The 26,526-nt window shown below is 44.3% G+C and overlaps 1 protein-coding gene across 14 annotated transcripts in view; it reads right to left on the reverse strand.

Moving 5' to 3' along the window:
- Positions 1-24,571, reverse strand: part of epb41l2 (erythrocyte membrane protein band 4.1 like 2) — a 101,242-nt gene extending 76,671 nt beyond the window's left edge. For all 14 annotated transcript variants that reach the window (XM_060913745.1, XM_060913743.1, XM_060913737.1 and 11 more), the window contains exons 1-2: positions 24,416-24,571; positions 201-385 (exon numbers count right to left, since the gene is read on the reverse strand). In XM_060913745.1, coding sequence (XP_060769728.1) covers positions 201-371 — 171 coding nt within the window. In that variant the 5' untranslated portion in view covers positions 372-385; positions 24,416-24,571. The remainder of the gene's footprint in view (positions 1-200; positions 386-24,415) is intronic.
- Positions 24,572-26,526: the final 1,955 nt, after the last annotated feature.

A 26,526-nucleotide genomic window follows, 5' to 3' on the forward strand; every position in this document is an offset into this window, starting at 1 on the left:
CCTGTTTAGTGAGCTGCTAGTTCTCTGCAGTGGCCTGTTCTGCGTACAAAACTAGCTTCTTTATAATTAGCTCAGCCGAAATGACAAGCTCCTCAGAGATGTGTTAGCTATGTTACAACAAACAAACAGGAACGATGGCGTCGGTGGCCACGTGACTGATATTCTCACACATTAGAACGCCATCTTCTGCATCACTGTACCTCTGGATTCTCGAGGTTCTCAGGATTCTCAGGGTTCTCCTGGGCAGGCTGAGGATCCGTGTCTGTGTTCTGCATGCTCTCTCCGGGGGATTCGACCTGCTCCTCCTCAGACTGCTGCTGCTTCTCCGGCTCCTTCTTCACCTCCGCCTCTGACCCCGCCTCTGTTGTCATTGCAGCCAATCAGACTGAAGGAGAGAGACTTTGATCAGCGCATGCTTAACTATAATAGCTAAATATAAAATTTTAGATCGGTCACTGTGGCCAGTCATCTCCATCACTGTAATGATGCGCGCGCACGCGCACACACACACACGTGCTGTTGACTAGGGCTGTAACGATACACCCAACTCACGATTCAATTCGTATCGCGATTTTTGACCCACGATTCGATACACCCACGATTTTTTTTTTTTAAAGTAGTAAATTTGACTTATTAACATTTACTTACTTACATTAACTATTTAATATCAAATAATTCAGACCACTGCAGAGAATGAGTAATATGTATGCAAAAATGAACAAATGTATATCCAAAGATTGTTTTATTTCTCAAAATAATACTGTTGAGCCGGAAGCTCTGGTTTTTCCGGTTCTGAAAAAGTCATTTTTCCAAATCGTGTAAATCCGTTAAGATTTTTTTTTGGGGGGGGGGGGCTCTCTCACTGTCTCACTCTCATAGGGCCAATGATTTTCTGTGATCGCGGAAAACAGATGGAAATTACGGAATTTTTATAGTGAAACGTTGCTCGCGTGTCAAAATGTAACTGCCGCAGAAGGCTTCCGCCCAAGCAGACATGCCTTCAGTGTTGCCAGATATTGCTAACGTTTTCCACCCCAAAATATGTTCAAAAGCACCTAAAACCGCCCAATCTGGCAACACTGCATGCCTTTCCGGTCAAGTGATTGTGATTGGCTTGTGGCACACCTAGCCAGCCAATGAGCTGCTTGTTTACAGATTCGCTCCCCGCGTCGCAACCAGAATGGCGACCGCTTAAAAGAAACGAATGCTCTGCCAGTGGCGAGTGTGGACGTTGCGTGACTCGCAGAAGATTGTCGCAGGTCGGCGAAAAAACGACTTACTAATAGATATAAAAAATAAAAGTAAGTTTAAAATGTAATTTAAATAAAAAGTATTCATAAATTGAAGTTTGGAAGCGCCTCTGTTTTGGGGCTGAGGAGAAGTTTGAAAGGGTGTACCGCGATTCTGCCTTCTTGGATCGCGGCTCTGCGTATCGCGATTTCGATAGGCATATTGTTACAGCCCTACTGTTGACTATTTACTCTCATTCACATGAACAATCAGAACAAACTGCTCTCAACACTGAAACCACATCAAGGCCAGTTCAGCCTTCTGTTACAGATGTGGCTTCAGCATGCAGAGACACACCTACTACACACACGCCTACTACACAAACACTGTTCATCTGTATTCTTGGTTTGCGTGATTAATGTGAATAAAGTTCTGCTGTTGCTGTACTAACACAGCTCTGCGTGCGTGCGAGAGAGAGAGAGAGAAGACATTTACGAACAGTGATTTTGCAAACTGATGACACTAAAAATGTTATTTTTTAAGAAGGTGTTGAGTTTAAATGGTGCTTTAAGTGAATTTTGAATTCTGTTCATAATGGTGAATCACTTACACACACACATTACACCTGAGAGAGAGAGAGAGGGGTGTAAGTCAGCGAATGAAGTGTAAATTAAGGACGTTGAGCTGTTTGAGTCTCATTTACCCTTTTTCCACCAAATCAGTTCCAGGGCTGGTTCGGGGCCGGTGCACAACTCGTTCAACTTGCGAGCCAGCTGAGAACCAGTTTGCTTTTCCATAGCTCACGGTGCTAAGGGAAGCCACGTCATTACGTCGCTACGTTTGCATAAACCTTGGCGCGAATATCGAAGCAAAAACAATGCGGAAGAAGCAGCAGCAGCAATAACAGTAATCAGGCTTTCGTCTAAACGGGGGAACAGGGGCGCTGCGCCCTCTTACTCTTGGCGTGCGCCCCCTTACCGACTCCGTGAAAACATCCCAGCAACACTACGTGACAATGTGTCTGATCATCAAATACGTTATAATTGCTCCAAAAATATTCCAATCATAGTAGATACACCGCCAGACGGTGCAAAAACAATCCGAATTGGCGTTTTCCAGACTGAGGCGCCATGTTGTTTAGTTGTTTACTTGTCGCGGCTGCTCTCACGAGATTTGACATGGGTTACATACAAGGTCAGCTGACTTGTAGAGCGAGATTTCTCGAGACTGAATGACCTTTCACCCACCGGCACGGGAGCTTTGGACAGAAGTAGTTCGCGAGTTGTTTTTGTTGACACTTGGGCATTTAAAGATGTCATCCTGCGGCACGAAACGGAAGAAAGCCAAAGACTGTCCGGGACAGAAGAAGATTAGGCCAAATAAAAAATAAAAAAAAAAAAGTGTGTTTCCGGTAACCCGACCGATCGAGAATTTCCGCGTCGAAATTGCCGACCGTAAAGTTTTTATTGCAAATTTCCCTCGATATTTTAGTGTAAGCGGCATTAGTTTGTCATAATTTTTTGTTTCAACGCATTCAAGTTGTGAAAGAAACGATAAAAAGTAAAATGTTTCGCCACTTCTATCAGCCCTCCTGCATAAACTGAGCCGAGCCGCCATTTTGAATCCTCATTCAAGGCTGTAATGCAAATTGCTTCCTTTTCAGTATACAAGTGCACTTCCACGGCAGGGAAAAACGCTACATTTTGCTGCCTATGTAGTCCCCTATTTATACAAGTAGGAGTCATTCAGGATTCAGCCATGTTTTTGCTCGACCCAAGTTCTACAGTAGGCTCGGCTAGGCCGTCTGCTTTTAATGGAAGTAGCCGAGCCTAGGACGTTATTTTCACGTTATTTCTTGATAAGGTGTTTTCACGTTATTACATGAAAATATCATGAAATATCGCTTCCGTAGATCATAACTCGAACTCTCGCGATATTTTTTTTTATTCGTTTAAAGATTTAAAACACTTATTTTATTATGATGTGTGGTATAAAGGATTCTGTGCCAAAATACTATTTTGTAAGATGTTTACTTGTGTTAATTTTTTCGAACAAAATTTAAAAAAAGAAAAACTTTCCTACCTACCAACCTTATTTTAGTATTTCATGTTACCGGAAACACTTTTTTTTTTTTTTTTTGGCCTTACTTCTTTCTTTTTCAATGTTGACAGACAATTTGTTACAATTTCCCTCTCAGACAGCCTCAGAATGTCCCACTGGAGCATTTTTCAAAGGCTTTGCACGGGAGGGGCAACCGGCACCATCTCCCCCCCCCCCCCCCCCCCCACTCCCTCGCCATGGTGAGCGCCCTCATACTAAATTTTTCTAGAAAAAACCCTGGTAATAATGGATGACTTCGCGTTTGTACAGCTGCTGCTTCTCGTCGCTTAAAAATGGCGATCTTTCGCGGTCTTGTTATTGTTGTTGGTCTTAAAGGAACAGTCCACCGTACTTCCATAATGAAATATGCTCTTATCTGAATTGAGACGAGCTGCTCCGTACCTCTCCGAGCTTTGCGCGACCTCCCAGTCAGCCAGACGCGCTGTCACTCCTGTTAGCAATGTAGCCAGGGCTCGAAATTAACTTTTTTCTTTGTGTCCCCCAGTGGTCCCGAATTCTGTGTTGTATTGTCCCGAATGGAAGCAATAGTGTCCCCATTTTTTTCCTCTCTGAAATAACCAGTGGTTAATATTATCATATGAAGTTACTATTATATTTGTAACTATGCGATTTTGAACCCTTTATATCATTTTTACAATAAGTCACAAGACACAAGCGACACGTGTCCTATACATCATCTACTTCAAAATTACAGTTATTGCATTTTCAGTTTATTAAACTTTGGCGATCTCACTGTATGAATAGATACCCGTTTATTTAAAGGGGCCAACTAGCTCATTCAGAAAATGTTTCAACTCCCTACATCTGCAGTACACTTTAGTTGAAAATAAGACCCCTTTTATGTTCATTTAATCTACTTATACCTTGAATATCTGTTGGCACTTATAAGGCCAACTTATCATTTTCACCATTACCGTTATCCAGAGTCCTGTGATGACCTGGTGACTTGTCCAGGGTGTACCCCGCCTTTCGCCCGTAGTCAGCTGGGATAGGCTCCAGCTTGCCTGCGACCCTGTAGAACAGGATAAAGCGGCTACAGATAATGAGATGAGATGAGACCGTTATCCATTTTTATGAACTTTCCGTTATCCATTTTTATGAACTTTCCGTTATCCATTTTATGAACTTTCCGTTATCCATTTTATGAACTTTCGCTGCCGGGTGCGAATGTTAGCAACATCAGCATAGTGCCAGGTCCGAGCCTAGTTGTGCTGCTGACTGACTAAACTTTCTGAACTAGAAAGACACCAAGAAAACTCACTTATTCTGTTGAACGGTATCTTCCGTCAATATCATCCACATCATTCCTGTTGTATTTTATAACGTGTCTAACAGTGTTCATTAAGTTCATTCAGTTGCTAGCGTTGCCTGCAGACCAGGCGATGACACTTTGGATCCTGAAGGTCCCGGAGACGTTATGTCTGGGCTTTCAGTTTCTTCCCCGCGGTCGGTCCGCTTCAACCACTTCAGCATTTTTGTTCTGGCAAGAGTCGGCGCAGCGTGTGCGGTAGCAATTCCATTCCAAGTCCATATAATGCGGACTCCGGCCGAAGATTCTAGAACAGAATGCGCTGCTCTGTAGCCTACGGATGCAGGTGCATCGAAAGTGTAGCTACTATGTATTTTTCGCTGTTAACGTTTTAAAATTAAAATTGACAAATTAGGTGAATGTCTACGTATGTGTTACGGCTTTGTAAATAATATTAATGTAGAACTTTTTTTCTAGATCTATTTTTTTCCATTGGCCCGGGATTGTCCCAGATATGATAATTTTGTGTCCCGATGACATTTTTTATGGTCCCCGGGACACCGTTAGTTTCGAGCGCTGAATGTAGCTAGGCTCAGTATGGCCAATGGTATTTTTTGGGGCTGTAGTTAGATGCGACCAAACTCTTCCGCGTTTTTCCTGTTTACATAGGTTTATATGACCAGTGATATGAAACAAGTTCAGTGACACAAATTGAAACGTAGCGATTTTCTATGCTATGGAAAGTCCGCACTATAATGACAGGCGTACTAACACCTTCTGTAACCTGGCTAACGCGACTTCAAAGCTCTCTGAGCATTTGGTCTGGCCAAGCTATTAAGCCAAACCGTTTCCCAGAGCCCGTGGTTGACCCGCCTCCCTGAAATGCCTCAGTTTGCTACTGGTCGAAGCCAGAAAAGGCTGTGACGAAGCTTAAACCAAATCACATCACTCTTTCCTCTGACGTATGCGATGCGACGGGGCTAACTGGTAGATTAAACTCTTACCGAAGCCGGTCGGGAGCAAGGCGAAAACGGCCTTCCTTTCAATAAATACCTCCAGGGCTGCTCTTTGCTCCGTTTTCAATGAGAACTTCCCGTTGAATGCTTTCAATACAGCATCTACCGCTGTGTTAAAGGCTTGCCGCTGCTCCACGTTCAGGCGTACTAACACCTTCTGCGCGCTTCAGCAGCGCATTGATACCTTCACTCCTCTTCGGGCACGGCCAGCTCCGTATCAATGCGCTGCCGAAGCGCGCAGAAGGTGTTAGTACGCCTGTCATTATAGTGCGGACTTTCCATAGCATAGAAAATCGCTACGTTTCAATTTGTGTAACTGAACTTGTTTCATGTCACTGGTCATATAAACCTATGTAAACAGGAAAAACGTGGAAGAGTTTGGTCGCATCTAACTACAGCCCCAAAAAATACCGTTGGCCATGCTGAGCCTAGCTACATTGCTAACAGGAGTGACAGCGCGTCTGACTGACTGGGAGGTCGCGCAAAGCTCGGAGAGGTACGGAGCAGCTCGTCTCAATTCAGATAAGAGCATATTTCATTATGGAAGTACGGTGGACTGTTCCTTTAACAACTCCACCCCCCCGCTGACGTAAGCGGTTCTTTCCTCTGGCCCAGCAGAGAGTTGGTGCTAGCCTGGAACCGGTTTTTCTGGCCCCAGAGCCAGTTCTTTGTCAGTGGAAACAGAAAACCCGGTTCCAAACTAAGCACTGGCCCCGAACCAGCCCTGGAACTGCTTTGGTGGAAAAGGGGCAATTAAGAGCTCCGTGTGTGCGCGCGCCCGCGCTGCATCACAGAGGAATCCCAAACAGTGTTGGCCCTTTTCCACTACCCTTTTTCAGCTCACTTCAGCTCGCTTCAGCTCACTTCAGCCCGACACGGCTCGCGTTCCGACTACCAAAAACCAGCACGACTCAGCTCGTTTCAGCCCTGCTTAGCCCCTAAAACTCGCACCGTTTTGGAGTGGGGCTGAAGCGAGCCAAGCCGTGCCGAGTGAGGTTGGGGGCGTGAGCAGACACTCCCCTGTGCACTGATTGGTGAGGAGGAGTGTCCTCACATGCCCACACACGCCCCGCGAGCGCGCTGGGATCTGTAAACACCGCAAACCCGGAAGAATAATAATTACGAATTACGAGAATTTCTGAAGCCTTATGCGCCTCGCCTCATCTATACGCTCTTGCCAGTATCTGTCCGCGTTGTCGGTGACAACAAGCCACAGCACCAAGACCAGCAACACTAACGACTCCATGTCCTCCATGTTTATTGTTTACTATCCGGGTCGTGAGACTACCGCTTAAAAGATCACTGAATCAGTGACATACAGAGCATCGTGGACGAGTTCGCGGAGCGCAAGGCTCGTCGTATGCCCTTCAAATAATGCGCGCAGTAGGCTATTGATGTTTTATTATGAGCCATGTACAGTATGTCGCCTAATGTTTTTTTGTTTCTGAGTTACATGTTCGTTTGAAGGACTTAATGTACAAAGTAACATAGTTGCACCCCATAGTGCTGAAATTGGTAAACACAGTGCATTCAGTGAGGTTTGCACCGCCCTCCTTTTATTTCTGACTCTTCCTGTCACCGTTGCAACCTCTGAGCGCTCATTCGTATGCCCTTCAAATAATGTGCGCAGTATAGGCTATTGATGTTTTATTATGAGCCATGTACAGTATCCTAATGTTTTTTGTTTCTGAGTTACATGTTCGTTTGAAGGACTTGATGTACTAAATAACATAGTTGCACCCGGTAGTGTTGAAATTGGTACACACCGCAGTTGCGGACATTTTGTAGCCTAAAATGATGTTATGATAAGCTTTAATAAAGGGTCCGGTCATTTGCCCCGCCCCCGGCCCGGCTCTGACTTGTTCCGCCACTGTCACTGATGTCACTGTTTGCGCTGCTTAACGACATCACGTGACGTCCACCCACTTTCGCTAACTCCACCCAATGTGTCCACCCACTTCCAGCCAGCACGGTTCAGCGCGGTTGTAGTCGAAATGCAACTCCAACAGCCCCGCTCAGCTCGACTCAGCACCGCACGGCTCAGCCGCGTTTGTAGTGGAAAAGCGGCATGTGTGTACTGCATTGAGCCTCACACCAGTGAGATGTGATTCATCGTGATAGTTATTACATCATCGTATCACTCTCACACACAGTTTAACAACCCTGAAGCAGACACGGACACACACACACACACCCAGGAGGAGAGAGATGCTTTAATATGGAACATGAAACACAGGGGTGTGTGGGGTGAAGCAGATGTGATGATTTCATGCTCTGTTCTCTCTATAGACAATTACAGGTTGCTGGCACACTCTGTGTGTGTGTTTAATAGCTCATTTGTACACGTCACAGATTAAACACCAAAACACAGGTGTGTGAGAGACACACACACACGGGTTTAGGTGTGGATGTCAACCCTACACTAACCCGTTTAAGTTTTTAAATAAAATAACTGTAAAGTGGGGGCGTCGTGGCTCAGGTGGATAAGGCACCACACCATAAATCCGGGGACCCGGGTTCGATTCTGTCTCTCTCTCCTGCTCATTTCCTGTCTCCACACTGTCCTATCCAATAAAATGTGAAAAAAGCCCAAAAAATATCTTTTAAAAAAAAAAAAAACTGTAAAGTGCTCAGACGGGCTCCAGGTTCCTTCAGTGCTGGAGGGTTTACACTTCCCCGTGCACTGAAGCGGGAATAAACCTTCAGGAAAACACGCGCTGCAATCATTCGGAACGCACAGGGACTTTCTACGAGCTCAGGAACCTCGACCAGCGCACAGAAATGACTCGCAGATTAGATTAGATTGGACTGTAACCGCATTAGTGCGAGATCTGATTAAGATTCCTGGAGCAGCTGTTTGTCAAACCCCAGAGGGACGATGGAGAGAGCTCTGCTCCGGATCACAGACAAAGGGACGTGAACTGCTCCGGGCCTGGAACACCAGGAGCTCTGTTTCGGGGTGAACAGTGGGTTGCTCAGCAGGGTCAAAGGTCACAGAAGCGACAGATATTGCTGTATCCGTGTCATATACAGTGCACGCGCACACACAGCTGATGTTCAGCAGAGTGGAACTAAACGTCTCTGAACAACACGGTGACACGACAGCGGCACGCTCCGCCCATACATTATTCAACACACGCTTTATAGACGCGCGTGTGAGAGACTTTCCCCTCACTGAACCGCAGTGGAAAAATCAGCGCAGGGTCAGCCGAGTGCAAAAGTCCCCTCATCTCTAAAACAACTGCCCCGCAGAGTTCTGGACCCTGACTGGTCAGAAGGTGCTGATGAATTTTCTATCACAGCATCTCAGAGTAGTGGAACTGCACACCACGTGAACGCTCTGAGCAACAGCACTGGTGCGTGGTGTGTGCGTGTCCAGATGTTGTTTACGTGGATTCCATCTGGAGGCTGGACGGCCGAATGACGTCCAAGTATGACATCACCACACCCACCCAGAACCGGACCTCCACCCTCATCTGGACCATACACACACACCCCTCAAATTCCCAAAACCATGAACGTAAACCCTTACTTAAAATAAATAAATCCAATTTAACAAATAAATGTTTAATTTATTTAATTTTTAATTCATTGTTTTATTTAATTAATTCTCTAATTTAAATTACAATTTAACAAACGTTTAATTCATTTAAACTAATTAAATTTATTTAATCTATTTCTATTTATTTTTCCTTAAAATTGATTTAAAATTTTATAAATGTTTACTTTAACGTATTCAATTTATTTCCCTTTATTTTAATATATTTGACAAATTTAATTTAATTAACTTTACACGACAATTCGACAATTTAAACAAGTTTTTAATTTAATTTATTTTTAAACTTATTTTAACTTAAATATTTAACTTGATTTGCACTACAATTCAACCAAAAAAAAAAATTTAATTTATTTACTTTTATTTTAACGTAAATATTTATTTAAATTATCTTAATTTACACTACAATTTAACAAATAATTTTTTTTTTTTTTTAAACGTATCGCCCGGGCGATAAAACGATAGCGATCTGTACCGTCGATACACTCTTCATCAACAGCAATAACAGAATTGTTCCATAGTTTCACTTTAAAAAAAACACAGTCCGGCTGCGTGAACAAACCCCAGGCTCCGCCCCCGACTCAAGCACCACACCCCTTAATAACGGACCGTGCCGCCTAAACAATCATTTATCAGGTGTCCTGTCCGGCTGAACCATCACGTGACTTCACACGATATTGGAATTCCATCCGTTTGCGCTGCTCAGCAAATCATGCGTGTTCGCCATCGGCGACGCCCACAGTCTGCTTTTAAATTCCGTATCGACGATTTCTGAGAAACAAAAACATCCTTTTCATAAAATCATTGGTTAAATCAGCGGGGGGGGGGGGCCCTCTCATACAAAGCCGAATGGGCTGACTGGACTGTTGTCACGGTAACACTGACAATAACACACAGTGCTAACCAGACACCTCGAAAGACCCTGAAAAGACTTTTAAACTTTTTCCGGCTGTACACAGAATGACTATCATCAAGTGATTAGTTACGATTTTGCAAAAACAGGGTCTGGTTTCTTTCCTGCAAGAGCGAAGACTAAGGGTAGTATCTCACTGGGCTGCCGCTAGTTGGAGACGCAACAATTGCGATAAAATACGCGAATTAGCGACAATTTTCACTTGGAATCACACTGAATTGACATTCGCATATTTTACTGCAATTGTTGCGTCTCCAACTAGTCGCAGGCCGGCTTTCCCTTGGCAGGCAGGGAAGTAGAGGAAGCCTCACGGAAACTGACTTGAGAAGGGTTCACGACGGCTTTACGACACCAGCGACGCATTCGCGGCTATTTTGAGAGAAATTTTGTCGCACGAATTTTTTGAACATGTTCAAAATTTCAGCGACGAAGGAGCGACACTTTGCGACTCATGCGAGGAAACCGAGAAGCCCCGCGAATGTTTCAAGACACTTTTGAAACTCTCGCGAATGACGTTCGCAATTTGTCGCAACCTGTCGCAGCCCAGCGAGATACTAGCTTCAAGACAACAGCTGATTTTATCAGACGGAGAAAGCGACTGATTTAAAGACAGAAATCCGGACGTCCTCTTACCAAACGACGAAGAGCTCCAGCAAAACTCACGATTTTATTCCGAGTCTGCGACACTGAAATCACGCATGCGTTTTTACACAAACACACCCACTTGTATTTTTCTTTGGTGAACCTTCAGACACCACTGTTACGTTCGGATGCACTTGGAGTGTGTGTATCGCAGTAACGGAGTGTGTTGTGAGACCACCCTGCTCCCATCCTGTTTTGTTCCGTCCCATCTCCGTGGACAAAATGTCCCAAAAGGCAAATAACCTCGACGCTCAGACACCCCCGTCGTGTCCTGTTCAATCCTCTTACCCCACCGGCGTCAGTGTGTGAGCTTTATCGCTACACAGGTGCGCACACAGCATAGCAACCGGTCTCCGGGGTCTCGCACAATCAGGGGTTACACACACCAAGCCTCACTCCAGTTTTCCATTCTGACTTCAGAGGAAAAAGGAAAGAATTTTCCAGAGATACGGAGAAATCGCGATGGATCTTTAGTGCATGCGAGCTTCAGAGAGCTGAAAAAACATCAACGTCTGTTGCTCAAGAGTGTCATCACCGTGAACGCAACTTTCAATTTGTACACCGTCCCGGGAAGACAGTTTTAATTTTGTCATGCATGTCGACATAACCAGGCACATGATGGGCCAAAAGGAACGCGATTAACCTGAATAATGTATCCATTTCAAAAATGTTCCATGTTGATAATATTTTTCCGTTTTGATACAGTTTCATTCAAAGGACACAGGAAGGCCATACAGGCTGAAAGGTTTCCTCACGTCCTGACCCAGAGAACACAATGCTTTGAAACATTCTACTCCAACCCAAAGTGAGAAGAACTGACGATTTGTTGAAGAAACTGCCACTTCAGGTAACTGTAACTGATTCTCGCCAAGTCATGATTAGGGATGTTAACCGATGACCGTTTGACCGGTGGTTGACCGAATCAATGTCAACCGGTTAATTTTTTTTTGGTTGTCGGTGAAAAAAAAAATCAATCGTTTTGAAGCTGCCGATTTTGGAGCAGAGAACCTGGAATTCTGCATTTGTAAACGCTTGGGGCATGCCATGCGGTGTAAGGACGACAGCTGACAAATCAGAAACACCCATTCAGTCATGTCCCGCCCTCCTGCCCCAGTTAAAGACAGCTGACAAATCAGAAACATCCATTCAGTCATGTCCCGCCCTTCCGCCTCAGTTAAAGACAGCTGACAAATCAGAAAACACCCATTCAGTTATGTCCCGCCCTCCCGCCCCAGTTAAAGACAGCTGACAAATCAGAAAACATCCATTCAGTCATGTCCCGCCCTCCCGCCCCAGTTAAAGACAGCTGACAAATCAGAAACACCCATTCAGTCATGTCCCGCCCTCCCGCCCCAGTTAAAGACAGCTGACAAATCAGAAACACCCATTCAGTCATGTCCCGCCCTCCCGCCCCAGTTAAAGACGGCTGACAAATCAGAAACACCCATTCAGTCATGTCCCGCCCTCTCGCCCCAGTTAAAGACAGCTGACAAATCAGAAACACCCATTCAGTCATGTCCCGCCCTCTCGCCCCAGTTAAAGACAGCTGACAAATCAGAAACACCCATTCAGTCATGTCCCGCCCTCCCGCCCCAGTTAAAGACGGCTGACAAATCAGAAAACACCCATTCAGTCATGTCCCGCCCCAGTTGAACACAGCTGCCACTTGGCGAAAGAAAAAAGTGTAGACACAGGCTTTTTAGCTTACAAATTACTATTCTGTTTTTTTTTTTAAATTATTATTAGAAGGCACATGGAGTTTAGTCCTGCCTTGGCCAGTGCATTCTGAAAGTATGTTTCGGTCTGTAGCCAACAATGCATGTTATTGCAGATCATCTCTCTCCACACAAACTAAAGGCGCAGACGCCGACTTTTTCACGGCTTTTTCATGGACTGTAACGGCATTTGCTTATGTAGTAATTTTAATACAGAATTTACTCTGATGAAATTATTCAGACACTCCAACGCCCCCCCCCCCCAAAAAAAAAATCAGATCTGCACGAGCCGTGAAAAAGGCGTGCCGTTTGCATCCCTGTTAAACTCATAGGTTAACCGACTTTAACCGGCTAATGAGGCTCGGTGGTCGGTCAAGATTTTTTTTAGTTTTCGCCATCCCTAGTCATGATCTGATTAGACCCAGGATGTTTTGGGAATTTTCTGGTATATTGTATACAATATGCCGCTTTTCCACTACAAACGCGGCTGAGCCGTGCCGTGCCGAGTCGAGCTGAGTCGGGCTGAGCGGGGCTGTTGGAGTTGCATTTCGACTACAACCGCGCTGAACCGTGCTGGCTGGAAGTGGGTGGACACATTGGGTGGAGTTAGCGAAAGTGGGTGGACGTCATGTGATGTCGTTAAGCAGCGCAAACAGTGACATCAGTGACAGTGGCGGAACAAGTCAGAGCCGGGCCGGGGGCGGGGCAAATGACCGGACCCTTTATTAAAGCTTATCATAACATCATTTTAGGCTAAAAAATGTCCGCAACTGCGGTGTTTACCAATTTCAACACTACCGGGTGCAACTATGTTATTTAGTACATCAAGTCCTTCAAACGAACATGTAACTCAGAAACAAAAAACATTAGGATACTGTACATGGCTCATAATAAAACATCAATAGCCTATACTGCGCACATTATTTGAAGGGCATACGAATGAGCGCTCAGAGGTTGCAACGGTGACAGGAAGAGTCAGAAATAAAAGGAGGGCGGTGCAAACCTCACTGAATGCACTGTGTTTACCAATTTCAACACTACGGGGTGCAACTATGTTATTTTGTACATTAAGTCCTTCAAACGAACATGTAACTCAGAAACAAAAAAACATTAGGCGACATACTGTACATGGCTCATAATAAAACATCAATAGCCTACTGCGCGCATTATTTGAAGGGCATACGGCGAGCCTTGCGCTCCGCGAACTCGTCCACGATGCTCTGTATGTCACTGATTCAGTGAGCTTTTCAGCGGTAGTCTCACGACCCGAATAGTAAACAATAAACATGGAGGACATGGAGTCGTTAGTGTTGCTGGTCTTGGTGCTGTGGCTTGACAACGCCAACAGATACTGGCAAGAGCGTATAGATGAGGCGAGGCGCATAAGGCTTCAGAAATTCTCGTAATTCGTAATTATTCTTCTTCCGGGTTTGCGGTGTTTACAGATCCCAGCGCGCTCGCGGGGCGTGTGTGGGCATGTGAGGACACTCCTCCTCACCAATCAGTGCACAGGGGAGTGTCTGCTCACGCCCCCAGCCTCAGTCAGCACGGTTTGGCTCGCTTCAGCCCTACCCCAAAACGGTGCGAGTTTTAGGGGCTAAGCAGGGCTGAAACGAGCTGAGTCGTGCTGGTTTTTGGTAGTCGAAACGCGAGCCGTGTCGGGTTGAAGTGAGCTGAAGTGAGCTGAAAAAGGGTAGTGGAAAAGGGCCATTAGATACCTGGTTTATACAGTCAGTAGTTATTTATTTGGAGCCTGCTGCGTTACTGCAAAAGCAATTCAAGCGCAGACTCTCCTGCGCTGTGACTACCAGTAAAACAGGTCATGTTGAAAGAAAACAAATGGAAAGGCACAGGTTTCGGACACATCCTACGTGGTGAAACCAATAGCAAATTTTATTCTCACTTTAAATTCAAAGTCATTTAAAATTACATCCATCCATCATCCGTAACCACTTATCCTGTGCAGGGTCGCTGGCAAGCTGGAGCCTATCCCAGCTGACTACGGGCGAAAGGCGGGGTACACCCTGGACAAGTCGCCAGGTCATCACAGGGCTGACACATAGACACAGACAACCATTCACACTCACACCTACGGTCAATTTAGAGTCACCAGTTAACCTAACCTGCATGTCTTTGGACTGTGGGGGAAACCGGAGCACCCGGAGGAAACCCACGCGGACACGGGGAGAACAGGCAAACTCCACACAGAAAGGCCCCCGTGAGCCACCGGGCTCAAACCCAGTAGCTTCTTGCTGTGAGGCGACAGCACTAACCACTACACCACTGTGCTGCCATGAAAACTTAAAATAAAAACCATAATACACCTTTCCTTAACGCTTGGACACACTGAGAAGATCGAACTCTTTTCCCACAGACTCGACAGCGATGTGGCTTTAATAGCCAATGAACTTTTACCTTTGACTTCAAATCACCAGGGGGGTGAGCAAGAGTGTGGGGGTGGTGGGCAGGAAGTCTAACAGACTGACTGACCAAAAATTCCCACCAGACCAAGTAGCTTCCTCGATCTAACTTCCTTTCATCTTTCCACTCTGTCACTTTCTTTCTGGCATTATTTCTTTCCCTCCCTCCCTCCCTCCATCCGATGGCAAAAACACCAAGCAAACAACAGCATGACGATGCCAAGATTCTATTAAGAACTCAAGCCATCAAATACAGTTGAGCGAGTGACCCCATTTAAGCCCACTGGAATCAATTCAATAAGGAATCGGGTCAGAAAGAGCAATATATCACGATCACTTCTGGATCATGATAATCAGCTCCTGGGGAAAATTTCTGCACTGTGCACAGCGGTTAAGGTTTCTTCTTGTTCCCAACACATCACTATTACCAAGCAGACCAAAGAGTGCGTTACCAAAGACAGCAAACCTGTCCTCAAGTAAGGAGTATCCTGATGAGCCAAAAGTCGACAAGTTTTGGTTGACCAAGTTTTCCGTGATCAAGGGGTTTCCACGTTATGTACGGGTTTGATGCAAGAGAAAGAAAGCATGAAACCCAATATTAACGCTCTGACAATAACAGTCAGCCCACAGAGAGCTCTGGTAAGTTATTTGAAGCATCCACAGCTTGACACTGTTTCACCGAGGTATTTTTATACATGTTTGCTTTCGAGATATATTTTTAATAGTTATTTATACTTGTCTTGGGAAACAGTTGTGCATTATTTCAAACTCTGACCACTGGTATTTCTGCAGTCTTGGGCTTGGAGCCAGTAGGGTCAGGGTGGTGAGATGTCACTGGGAAACTCCATCTGTCACACCGTCCAGAGACAAGAAAACAAGTGCAGCCAGTATGCATCGGCACCAACGACCTCTTTACAGCATGTTGGAGAGATCGAAAGAGAAAGGGAGACAGGAACAATTGTAAAACATCGAAGGAGATCACAGCAGGGCATGATCGCACGCTGGAGGTGTGTCGGGGGAGGGGCTCTTTTCACACAGAGCCCATTTCCTGAAACACGACCAACACTGGAGTCTGTTGCGTTTCCAGTTAGGCTGTTATTTCAAGCAGTGCATCCTGAAGCACAATCCTGTGACCTCAGCGTTTCCAGAATTCCTCCGACACAAGGTTATTCTTTTATCTTTTTTAAATAACCCCCTGCTTGAATAGCAAACCCGTGTGATAAGTGGTGTTGGACACATTAAATAAAATACACCAAAAACGTTTAACACTCAAAGGGACAAAAATAATCAATAACAGAAATAAAAAACAAACCAACTTGAATCCGAGATATGCTGGAGATGCGAGAGGAGTAGAGGAACACTTTTACACATGCTGTATGAACGTGAAATGACAAAACCTATGGGAAAGAATATTATTATTCATTAACAAAGTACTCAGGACAGATTTATCTCAGAGCCCCGCTTTATGTATTCTAGGCATAATAACAGAGGGAGTAGAGTTATTATCCCAGCAAACTCAGTGGTGGAGGGTGGCCCTGATTACGGGATGTAGGATTGTTCTCAGACGCTGGAAGTCAAAAAGTGTTATCCCATTTAATGAATGGATGGGAGAAATGACCAAAATAGCCAGCTATGAACAATTGATTTTTAGGCTGAACAATAGGGAGGAGGTATTTATGAAAATATGTGGTCCATACATGAATTTCATACTAGGTAGTTGATTGGAGTAGCTATACTGATGGATTTTCATGTAAACAATAAACCATGTCTGGATTGTGAATGTATTGTGAATCTTGTGTAATTATTTCTATTTATTTCTGTGTCCATATTAGTTGAATTTGTGCAAGTGTCTCTGTATGAGTAATACAACCCCGATTCCAAAAAAGTTGGGATAAAGTACAAATTGTAAATAAAAACGGAATGCAATGATGTGGAAGCTTCAAAATTCCATATTTTATTCAGAATAGAACATAGATGACATATCAAATGTTTAAACTGAGAAAATGTATCATTTAAAGAGAAAAATTAGGTGATTTTAAATTTCATGACAACAACACATCTCAAAAAAGTTGGGACAAGGCCATGTTTACCACTGTGAGACATCCCCTTTTCTCTTTACAACAGTCTGTAAACGTCTGGGGACTGAGGAGACAAGTTGCTCAAGTTTAGGGATAGGAATGTTAACCCATTCTTGTCTAATGTAGGATTCTAGTTGCTCAACTGTCTTAGGTCTTTTTTGTCGTATCTTCCGTTTTACGATGCGCCAAATGTTTTCTATGGGTGAAAGATCTGGACTGCAGGCTGGCCAGTTCAGTACCCGGACCCTTCTTCTACGCAGCCATGATGCTGTAATTGATGCAGTATGTGGTTTGGCATTGTCATGTTGGAAAATGCAAGGTCTTCCCTGAAAGAGACGTCGTCTGGATGGGAGCATATGTTGCTCTAGAACCTGGATATACCTTTCAGCACTGATGGTGTCTTTCCAGATGTGTAAGCTGCCCATGCCACACGCCCTAATGCAACCCCATACCATCAGAGATGCAGGCTTCTGAACCGAGCGCTGATGATAACTTGGGTCGTCCTTCTCCTCTTTAGTCCGAATGACACTGCGTCCCTGATTTCCATAAAGAACTTCAAATTTTGATTCGTCTGACCACAGAACAGTTTTCCACTTTGCCACAGTCCATTTTAAATGAGCCTTGGCCCTGAGAAGACGTCTGCGCTTCTGGATCATGTTTAGATACGGCTTCTTCTTTGAACTATAGAGTTTTAGCTGGCAACGGCGGATGGCACGGTGAATTGTGTTCACAGATAATGTTCTCTGGAAATATTCCTGAGCCCATTTTGTGATTTCCAATACAGAAGCATGCCTGTATGTGATGCAGTGCCGTCTAAGGGCCCGAAGATCACGGGCACCCAGTATGGCTTTCCAGCCTTGACCCTTACGCACAGAGATTCTTCCAGATTCTCTGAATCTTTTGATGATATTATGCACTGTAGATGATGATGTGTTCAAACTCTTTGCAATTTTACACTGTCGAACTCCTTTCTGATATTGCTCCACTATTTGTCGGCGCAGAATTAGAGGGATTGGTGATCCTCTTCCCATCTTTACTTCTGAGAGCCGCTGCCACTCCAAGATGCTCTTTTTATACCCAGTCATGTTAATGACCTATTGCCAATTGACCTAATGAGTTGCAGTTTGGTCCTCCAGCTGTTCCTTTTTTGTACCTTTAACTTTTCCAGCCTCTTATTGCCCCTGTCCCAACTTTTTTGAGATGTGTTGCTGTCATGAAATTTCAAATGAGCCAATATTTGGCATGAAATTTCAAAATGTCTCACTTTCGACATTTGATATGTTGTCTATGTTCTATTGTGAATACAGTATCAGTTTTTGAGATTTGTAAATTATTGCATTCCGTTTTTATTTACAATTTGTACTTTGTCCCAACTTTTTTTGAATAGGGGTTGTATTTTCCTTTGTTTTTTGTTTCTTTTTTTCCTCCTTTGGGGGGGTTCCAATTAGGCAGCTGGGCCATAGAAGGTTCACGCTGCACGCTGCACGCTACACGCGTGTAAAGAAAAGTGGACAAACGTAGCATGACTTGCTCTGGGCCATAGAATGGCGTTCACGTTGCACGCTGCACACTTCACGCGTGAAGCGTGAAATGAACATGCACACTTTTTTCTAGGCGTGAAGATGGAAATTCCAGTCAATGCATGCGGTCACCGCCGCGCCAGCCAATCAGAACGGGTCTAGGGAGATAACTCTATGCTTTCAGGGGAAAACTTCAGAAAAAATATAATTGAATGGTATAATTGAAAAATAGTTCTTCATCGGGATTGTCAAGCAGATTATAGAATGTTCGGTGAAATTCACCACGGGTTTCTCTCAGAAGGAAGTGTTCTCGGCTCCAAATTCTGTTCCTTTTTCTCTTCCTCTGTCTCAGTAAAAGCAGAATGAGGCAATCGTCGTCATCCGAAGAGTCCATATTGTTGGTTACTCGGTCAAAGTAGAACAGACACAACACGTGAACATCCAAGCATGAAGTTTAATGGCCCAGGGTCCGGTTCTTCACGTGAACGTGTAGCGTGTAGCGTGCAGCATGCAGCGTGAACCTTCTATGGCCCAGCAGCCTTATGTTATTCTGTTCTTGTCGTCGTTCAGGTTCGTGTATGTTGATTCTTATGTTGTGTTGTTGAAAAGCAATAAAAAGTGAATTACAAAAAAAAAACCAACAAACCAACTTGTTAAATTCAACGAGTCTCTCGTGACTGGGCTCGGGCTCAGATTATTCTTCAAGCGTGTAAACAATGCAGCACGTTTTGTTGGATAACCGAATCCCTGAAGCCGACGTCAGTCTCGCTGCCGGAAAGCAGCCAGAGACAAACCGGACGAAGTGACGTTTCTCGCTCCACGTCATCTGGTTACGACACAAACCTGAATAAATTACCTTCCTCTCTAAAGTCAACAGCAGAGCCACACGACTGGGTTTCGCTCGAGCTCAGAGTTTCAGCTGCCAAATTGGACTCTTGCAGTTAAGCTGTTTTTAACGATGCTTGGGAAAAAGCCAAAAACCTCAGGTATTTGTTTCATTCTTTATCCCCACATCATTCCTGTCTGTTTCCTTTTCTTTTACGCAAGAAATCTTACTTTCAAAGAAACTGTGATCTGAATTAATTAGCACTAAATCGCACATAAAGGTAACTCCAAGGCCTCTGGTCTGCTAAAACAGTTAGTGCTGTCTCTAAAGAAGGGGGTGGGGGGGATGAGAGAGAGAGATTTCTGATCAAGTTTTATAACCCTGTTGTTTTAGTGTTAAACGGATGAATGATTTGGTGTGAAACCTGTACTTCCTGTTGTTGGGATTACACCCCAGCACCTTCACCTTGGTAAAAGACGCATGTTGGGTATTTCATCACAAGGGTAAATGTGACACGACATGTACCCTGGTGGTTCAACCTGTTGGATGTGCAATGTGACCCATTTCACAGGAGAAAGAGGAAGCTCGAGTTCTAGTCCCATGCTGGAAAGGGTCAGAGGACAGAAAAGAGCAGCACATCAGCCGACTCCAACACCACAATTAACCCTGTCCTGACTTAACACACACACACACACATATATATACATACAGAGAGAGAGATCACCTGCACAAGTGCTCGTTAATCTAATCAAACCCCAACACCACAGTTGCAGTATCACCTGAATGAGCACTCGTTAATCAAATCAAACCCCAACACCACAGTTGCAGTATCACCTGTACGAGCACTCGTTAATCAAATCAATCCCCGACACCAGAGTTACAGTATCACCTGTACGAGCGCTCGTTAATCTAATCAACCCCCAAAACCACAGAGTTACAGTATCACCTGTACGAGCGCTCGTTAATCTAATCAACCCCTACACCACAGAGTTACAGTATCACCACCTGTACGAGCGCTCGTTAATCTAATCAACCCCCGACACCACAGAGTTACAGTATCACCACCTGCACAAGCACTCATTAATCCAATCAACCCAAGACACCACAGTTACAGTATCACCACCTATACGAGCGCTCGTTAATCCAATCAATCCCCAACACAACACAGTTACAGTATCACCACCTGTACGAGCACTCGTTAATCTAATCAACCCCCGACACCAGAGTTACAGTATCACCACCTGTACGAGCACTCGTTAATCCAATCAACCCAAGACACCACAGAGTTACAGTATCACCACCTGTACGAGCACTCGTTAATCCAATCAACCCCCGACACCACAGAGTTACAGTATCACCACCTGCACAAGCACTCGTTAATCTAATCAACCCCCGACACCACAGAGTTACAGTATCACCACCTGCACGAGCACTCTTTAATCCAATCAACCCAAGACACCAGAGTTACAGTATCACCACCTGTATGAGCGCTCGTTAATCCAATCAATCCCCAACACAACACAGTTACAGTATCACCACCTGTACGAGCACTCGTTAATCTAATCAACCCCTGACACCAGAGTTACAGTATCACCACCTGTACGAGCACTCATTAATCCAATCAACCCAAGACACCACAGAGTTACAGTATCAACACCTGTACGAGCACTCGTTAATCCAATCAACCCAAGACACCACAGTTACAGTATCACCACCTGTATGAGTGCTCGTTAATCCAATCAACCCCCGACACCACAGAGTTACAGTATCACCGCCTGTACGAGCGCTCGTTAATCCAATCAACCCCCGACACGACAGAGTTACAGTATCACTGCCTGTATGAGCACTCGTTAATCCAATCAACCCCCGACACCAGAGTTACAGCATCACCGCCTGTACGAGCACTCATTAATCTAATCAACCCCCGACACCACAGAGTTACAGTATCACCACCTGTACGAGCGCTCGTTAAGCCAATCAACCCCCGACACCACAGAGTTACAGTATCACCACCTGTACAAGCGCTCGTTAATCCAACCAACCCAAGACACCACAGAGTTACAGTATCACCACCTGTACGAGCACTCGTTAATCTAATCAACCCCCGACACCACAGAGTTACAGTATCACCACCTGCACAAGCACTCGTTAATCTAATCAACCCCCGACACCACAGAGTTACAGTATCACCACCTGCACGAGCACTCGTTAATCCAATCAACCCAAGACACCACAGAGTTACAGTATCACCACCTGTATGAGCGCTCGTTAATCCAATCAATCCCCAACACAACACAGTTACAGTATCACCACCTGTACGAGCACTCGTTAATCTAATCAACCCCCGACACCAGAGTTACAGTATCACCACCTGTACGAGCACTCGTTAATCCAATCAACCCAAGACACCACAGAGTTACAGTATTAACACCTGTATGAGCACTCATTAATCCAATAAATCCCCAACACAACAGAGTCACAGTATCACCACCCGTATGAGCGCTCGTTAATCCAATCAATCCCCAACATCACAGAGTTACAGTATCACCACCTGTACGAGTGCGTGTTAATCTAATCAAACCCCAACATCACAGAGTTACAGTATCACCACATGTACGAGGGCTTGTTAATCTAATCAAACCCCAACATCACAGAGTTACAGTACCATCACCTGTACACGCGCTCGTTAATCTAATCAATCCCTGACACCAGAGTTACAGTATCACTACCTGTACAAGCAATCATCAATCTAATCCCCAACACCACAGTTACAGTATGACCACCTGTACGAGCACTCGTTAATCTAATCAATCCCCAACCTCAGTTACAGTATCACCACCCATATGAGAAATTGTTAATGTAATCAATCCCCAACATAAGAGTTACAGTACTACCGCATGTGTGAGTGCTCATTAATCTAATCAATCCCCAACATCAGAGTTACAGTATCACCACCTATACAAGTGTCTGTTAATCTAATCAATCCCCAATGTCAGAGTTACAGTGTCACCACATATATGAGCACTCGTTAATATAATCAATCCCCAACGTCAGTCACAGTACCATCACCTATACAAGTGCTTATTAATCTAATCAAACCCCAACATCACAGAGTTACAGTATCACCAATACGAGCGCTCGTTAATCTAATCAACCCCCACCATAGTTACAGTATCACCACCTATATGAACACTAATCTAATCAATCCCCAATGTCACATAGTTACAGTACCATTACCTATACGACAGCTCATTAATCTAATCAAACCCCAACATCACAGAGTTACAGTATCACCACCTATATGACCGCACGTCAATCTAATCAATCCCCAACATCACAGAGTTACAGTATCACCACCTATATGAGCGCTTGTTAATCTAATCAACCCCCAACATCACAGTTACAGTATCACCACCTATATGAGCACTCATTAATTTAATCAATCCCCAACATTACAAAGTTACAGTATCACCACCTATATGAGCGCACGTCAATGTAATCAACCCTCAACATCACAGAGTTACAGTATTACCACCTATACGAGAGCTCATTAATATAATCAATCCCCAACATCAGAGTTACAGTACCACCACCTATGAGAGCTCGTTAATCTAATCAATCCCCAACATCAGAGTTACAGTATCACCACCTATACGAGAGCTCGTTAATCTAATCAATCCCCAACATCACAGAGTTACAGTATCACCACCTGTACGAGAGCTCGTTAATCTAATCAATCCCCATCATCACAGAGTTACAGTATCACCACCTGTACGAGAGCTCGTTAATCTAATCAATCCCCAACATCACAGTTACAGTATTCACCACCTGTACGAGAGCTCGTTAATCTAATCTATCCCCAACATCACAGTTACAGTATTCACCACCTGTACGAGAGCTCGTTAATCTAATCTATCCCCAACATCACAGTTACAGTATCACCACCTGTACGAGAGCTCGTTAATCTAATCAATCCCCATCACAGAGTTACAGTATCACCACCTATACGAGCGCTCGTTAATCTAATCAATCCCCAACATCACAGAGTTACAGTATCACCACCTATACGAGCGCTCGTTAATCTAATCAATCCCCAACATCACAGAGTTACAGTATCACCACATATATGTCTGCTTGTTAAAATGTTGTTAAATAAATAAAACAAACAAATAAATACATTGATGTGAATAAGAGAACCTCGAAAGAACCTGAGTACTTCAGGAACAAAATCGTCCATGATTTGGGAATTTTTTTCATGGCATTCCCAAACTTTTCCAGAGCTGCACATGAACCCTAGATTTAATAACGAACTTAAATTATGGTTTAATTCTAAATAAATTAGCTCAGTGACTTAGAAATAAAGTTCTTAATTTCCCTGAGGGAACCCTCCCAAAGGGATCAATAAAGTTTTATCTAATCTAATCTGCTCCTGAAAACACATTGGAAGATCTAAAAAAAAAAAAAAAAAAAGTTATGTAGCTCATTTAATACTTTTTTTTTAGATCACAATCATAATATTCTATAAATTTCTATCCATCCAAATATTTTATTTAATTTCAATTTCTATTGAAATCAAATACAATATTTAAAAATTTAAGTCATTAAACTTCAAAGTGTAGGTTTAGGTCGGTGTAAAATTTAGATTTTACTTTTAAAAGGTACTTAATCCTTCTGATATTAATATTTCGATATATTATATTTTTGTAGAAAGAAAGAAAGAAACATCATTAACGATCATGTCTTTCTGTGAGTTGCGTCTCAAACGACGCGGAATCACACTACATAGGGTGCAGAACGCCATTACTGCGCTCACTAAGTAGTGCACTTACACACACATCAGGCAGCCATTTAAGACTCCGCCCATGACTTTTTCCCCAAAGGACGCTAACGTTAAACGCATCATCTGAAATGCAGTAACAAAATCTGAAATAGATCCGTAACGACCTTTAATCACACAAACGGCACCTGTTTGAGATTTGTTTAAAAAAATCACATTTTACAAACAAAAACAAGCAAATAAATTCAGCCAGTTTGCTGCATCAACACAGCACAGCACGATCTGCTTGTCAAAGCTGCTGCAGGAGTGAAATCCGACCACACTGAGGGGAATTCAGCCGGACACTACATACCTTCTGCTGTCGAGACGAAATTAATCAACAGAAATCAGTCGTAAGGAAAAAAAAATCCGCAACTGAAATTCCCTAGAAATGTTTTAAAACCGAAAATCCCCAATCTGAAAAACCCAACAACTGGAACTGGGCTCTGCTTCTCCACAGCTCCTGAAAACGCCCCACCCCTTCATCATGATTGGCTGGGCTGTTCGCGAAGGGTTTCAAACACACAAATATTACTGGGTGCTCTTTCTGTCCGTCAATGTAATCCGTGCATTTCTATTGGTTGCCTCCAAAAATGCCTCACAAAACCCGGAAGCCTGATTCTGAAGTAAAACACTGCTCCCTGTTGGCCATTTGATTAACATTAAATGACAAATAATAAATTTAAAAAAACATAAAAATTATATTTATTAACGATAATATTTTTGTTCACCTTATAACTGAGTATTGAAATATAAACATATAATACATAAAAGAAACACGATAAACGTGACAGCTGGTGTTAGGTTAATGCTAAACTTATGAGCTAATCTGACAGGAAATAAAATGAACATAAAAGCTATGAATTCTTGAAAAAATGTCAAATTTGGTAACGTCACACAAATAAACAATAGTCTACATAACAGAAATGTGCAACTAAAGAGTATAAATCCATCATCAAACCTGTGTAAATATAATATTCCTTTATATGTTGCTGTAACAAGGCGGTGGTGTAGTGGTTAGTGCTGTCGCCTCACAGCAAGAAGGTTCTGGGTTCGAGCCCCGTGGCCAGCGAGGGCCTTTCTGTGCGGAGTTTGCATGTTCTCCCCGTGTCCGCGTGGGTTTCCTCCGGGTGCTCCGGTTTCCCCCACAGTCCAAAGACATGCAGGTTAGGTTAACTGGTGACTCTAAATTGACCGTAGGTGTGAATGTGAGTGTGAATGGTTGTCTGTGTGTCAGCCCTGTGATGACCTGGCGACTTGTCCAGGGTGTACCCCGCCTTTCGCCCGTAGTCAGCTGGGATAGGCTCCAGCTTGGCTGCGACCCTGTAGAAGGATAAAGCGGCTACAGATAACGAGATGAGATGAGATGTTGCGGCACGGTGGTGTCGTGGTTAGTGCTGTCGCCTCACAGCAAGAAGGTCCGGGTTCGAGCCCCGTGGCCGGCGAGGGCCTTTCTGTGTGGAGTTTGTATGTTCTCCCCGTGTCCGCGTGGGTTTCCTCCGGGTGCTCCGGTTTCCCCCACAGTCCAAAGACATGCAGGTTAGGTTAACTCGTGACTCTAAATTGACCGTAGGTGTGAATGTGAGTGTGAATGGTTGTCTGTGTCTATGTGTCAGCCCTGTGATGACCTGGCGACTTGTCCAGGGTGTACCCCGCCTTTCGCCCGTAGTCAGCTGGGATAGGCTCCAGCTTGCCTGCGACCCTGTAGAACAGGATAAAGTGGCTAGCGATAATGTTGCTGTAACAAGGCGGCACGGTGGTGTAGTGGTTAGCACTGTCGCCTCACAGCAAGAAGGTCCAGGTTTGAGCCCCGTGGCCGGCGAGGGCCTTTCTGTGTGGAATTTGCATGTTCTCCCCGTGTCCGTGTGGGTTTCCTCCGGGTTTCCTCCAGGTGCTCCGGTTTCCCCCACAGTCCAAAGACATGATTGTGTGTCTCCATGTGTCAGCCCTGCGATGACCTGGCGACTTGTCCAGGGTGAACCCCACCTCTCACCCATAGTCAGCTGGGATCGGCTCCAGTTTGCCTGTGACCCTGTAGAACAGGATAAGCGGCTACAGGTAATGGATGGATGTTGCTGTAACTTTTTCATCACTATTTCACTCTAAAGTGGACAAATTCACAATTACAGGAAAGAAAACAAGAATCTGCTGCAGTTTTAATTCATATTTGGGTTTTCTGAAATCAGCACAGCATCACAAACATACAACTAATATTGTGTTCAATATCCTTTCGCAAGTTTCACCTTCACCAGATGCTTTTGGTCACCATTAAAAACCTTCTGTCAGAATTCTAAAGTTGTGTGTTTCCTGGAACGGAACGGACTTTTAAACACAGTCCACGTATTTTCGATAGGGTTGAGCCCAGGACTTGTTTTAAGCTGAATGTTCTCCTGCTTTATCCTCCACAACTAGCTCTGATGTGTG

This window comes from Neoarius graeffei, chromosome 2, assembly GCF_027579695.1.
Source record: "Neoarius graeffei isolate fNeoGra1 chromosome 2, fNeoGra1.pri, whole genome shotgun sequence".
NCBI lineage: Eukaryota > Metazoa > Chordata > Actinopteri > Siluriformes > Ariidae > Neoarius > Neoarius graeffei.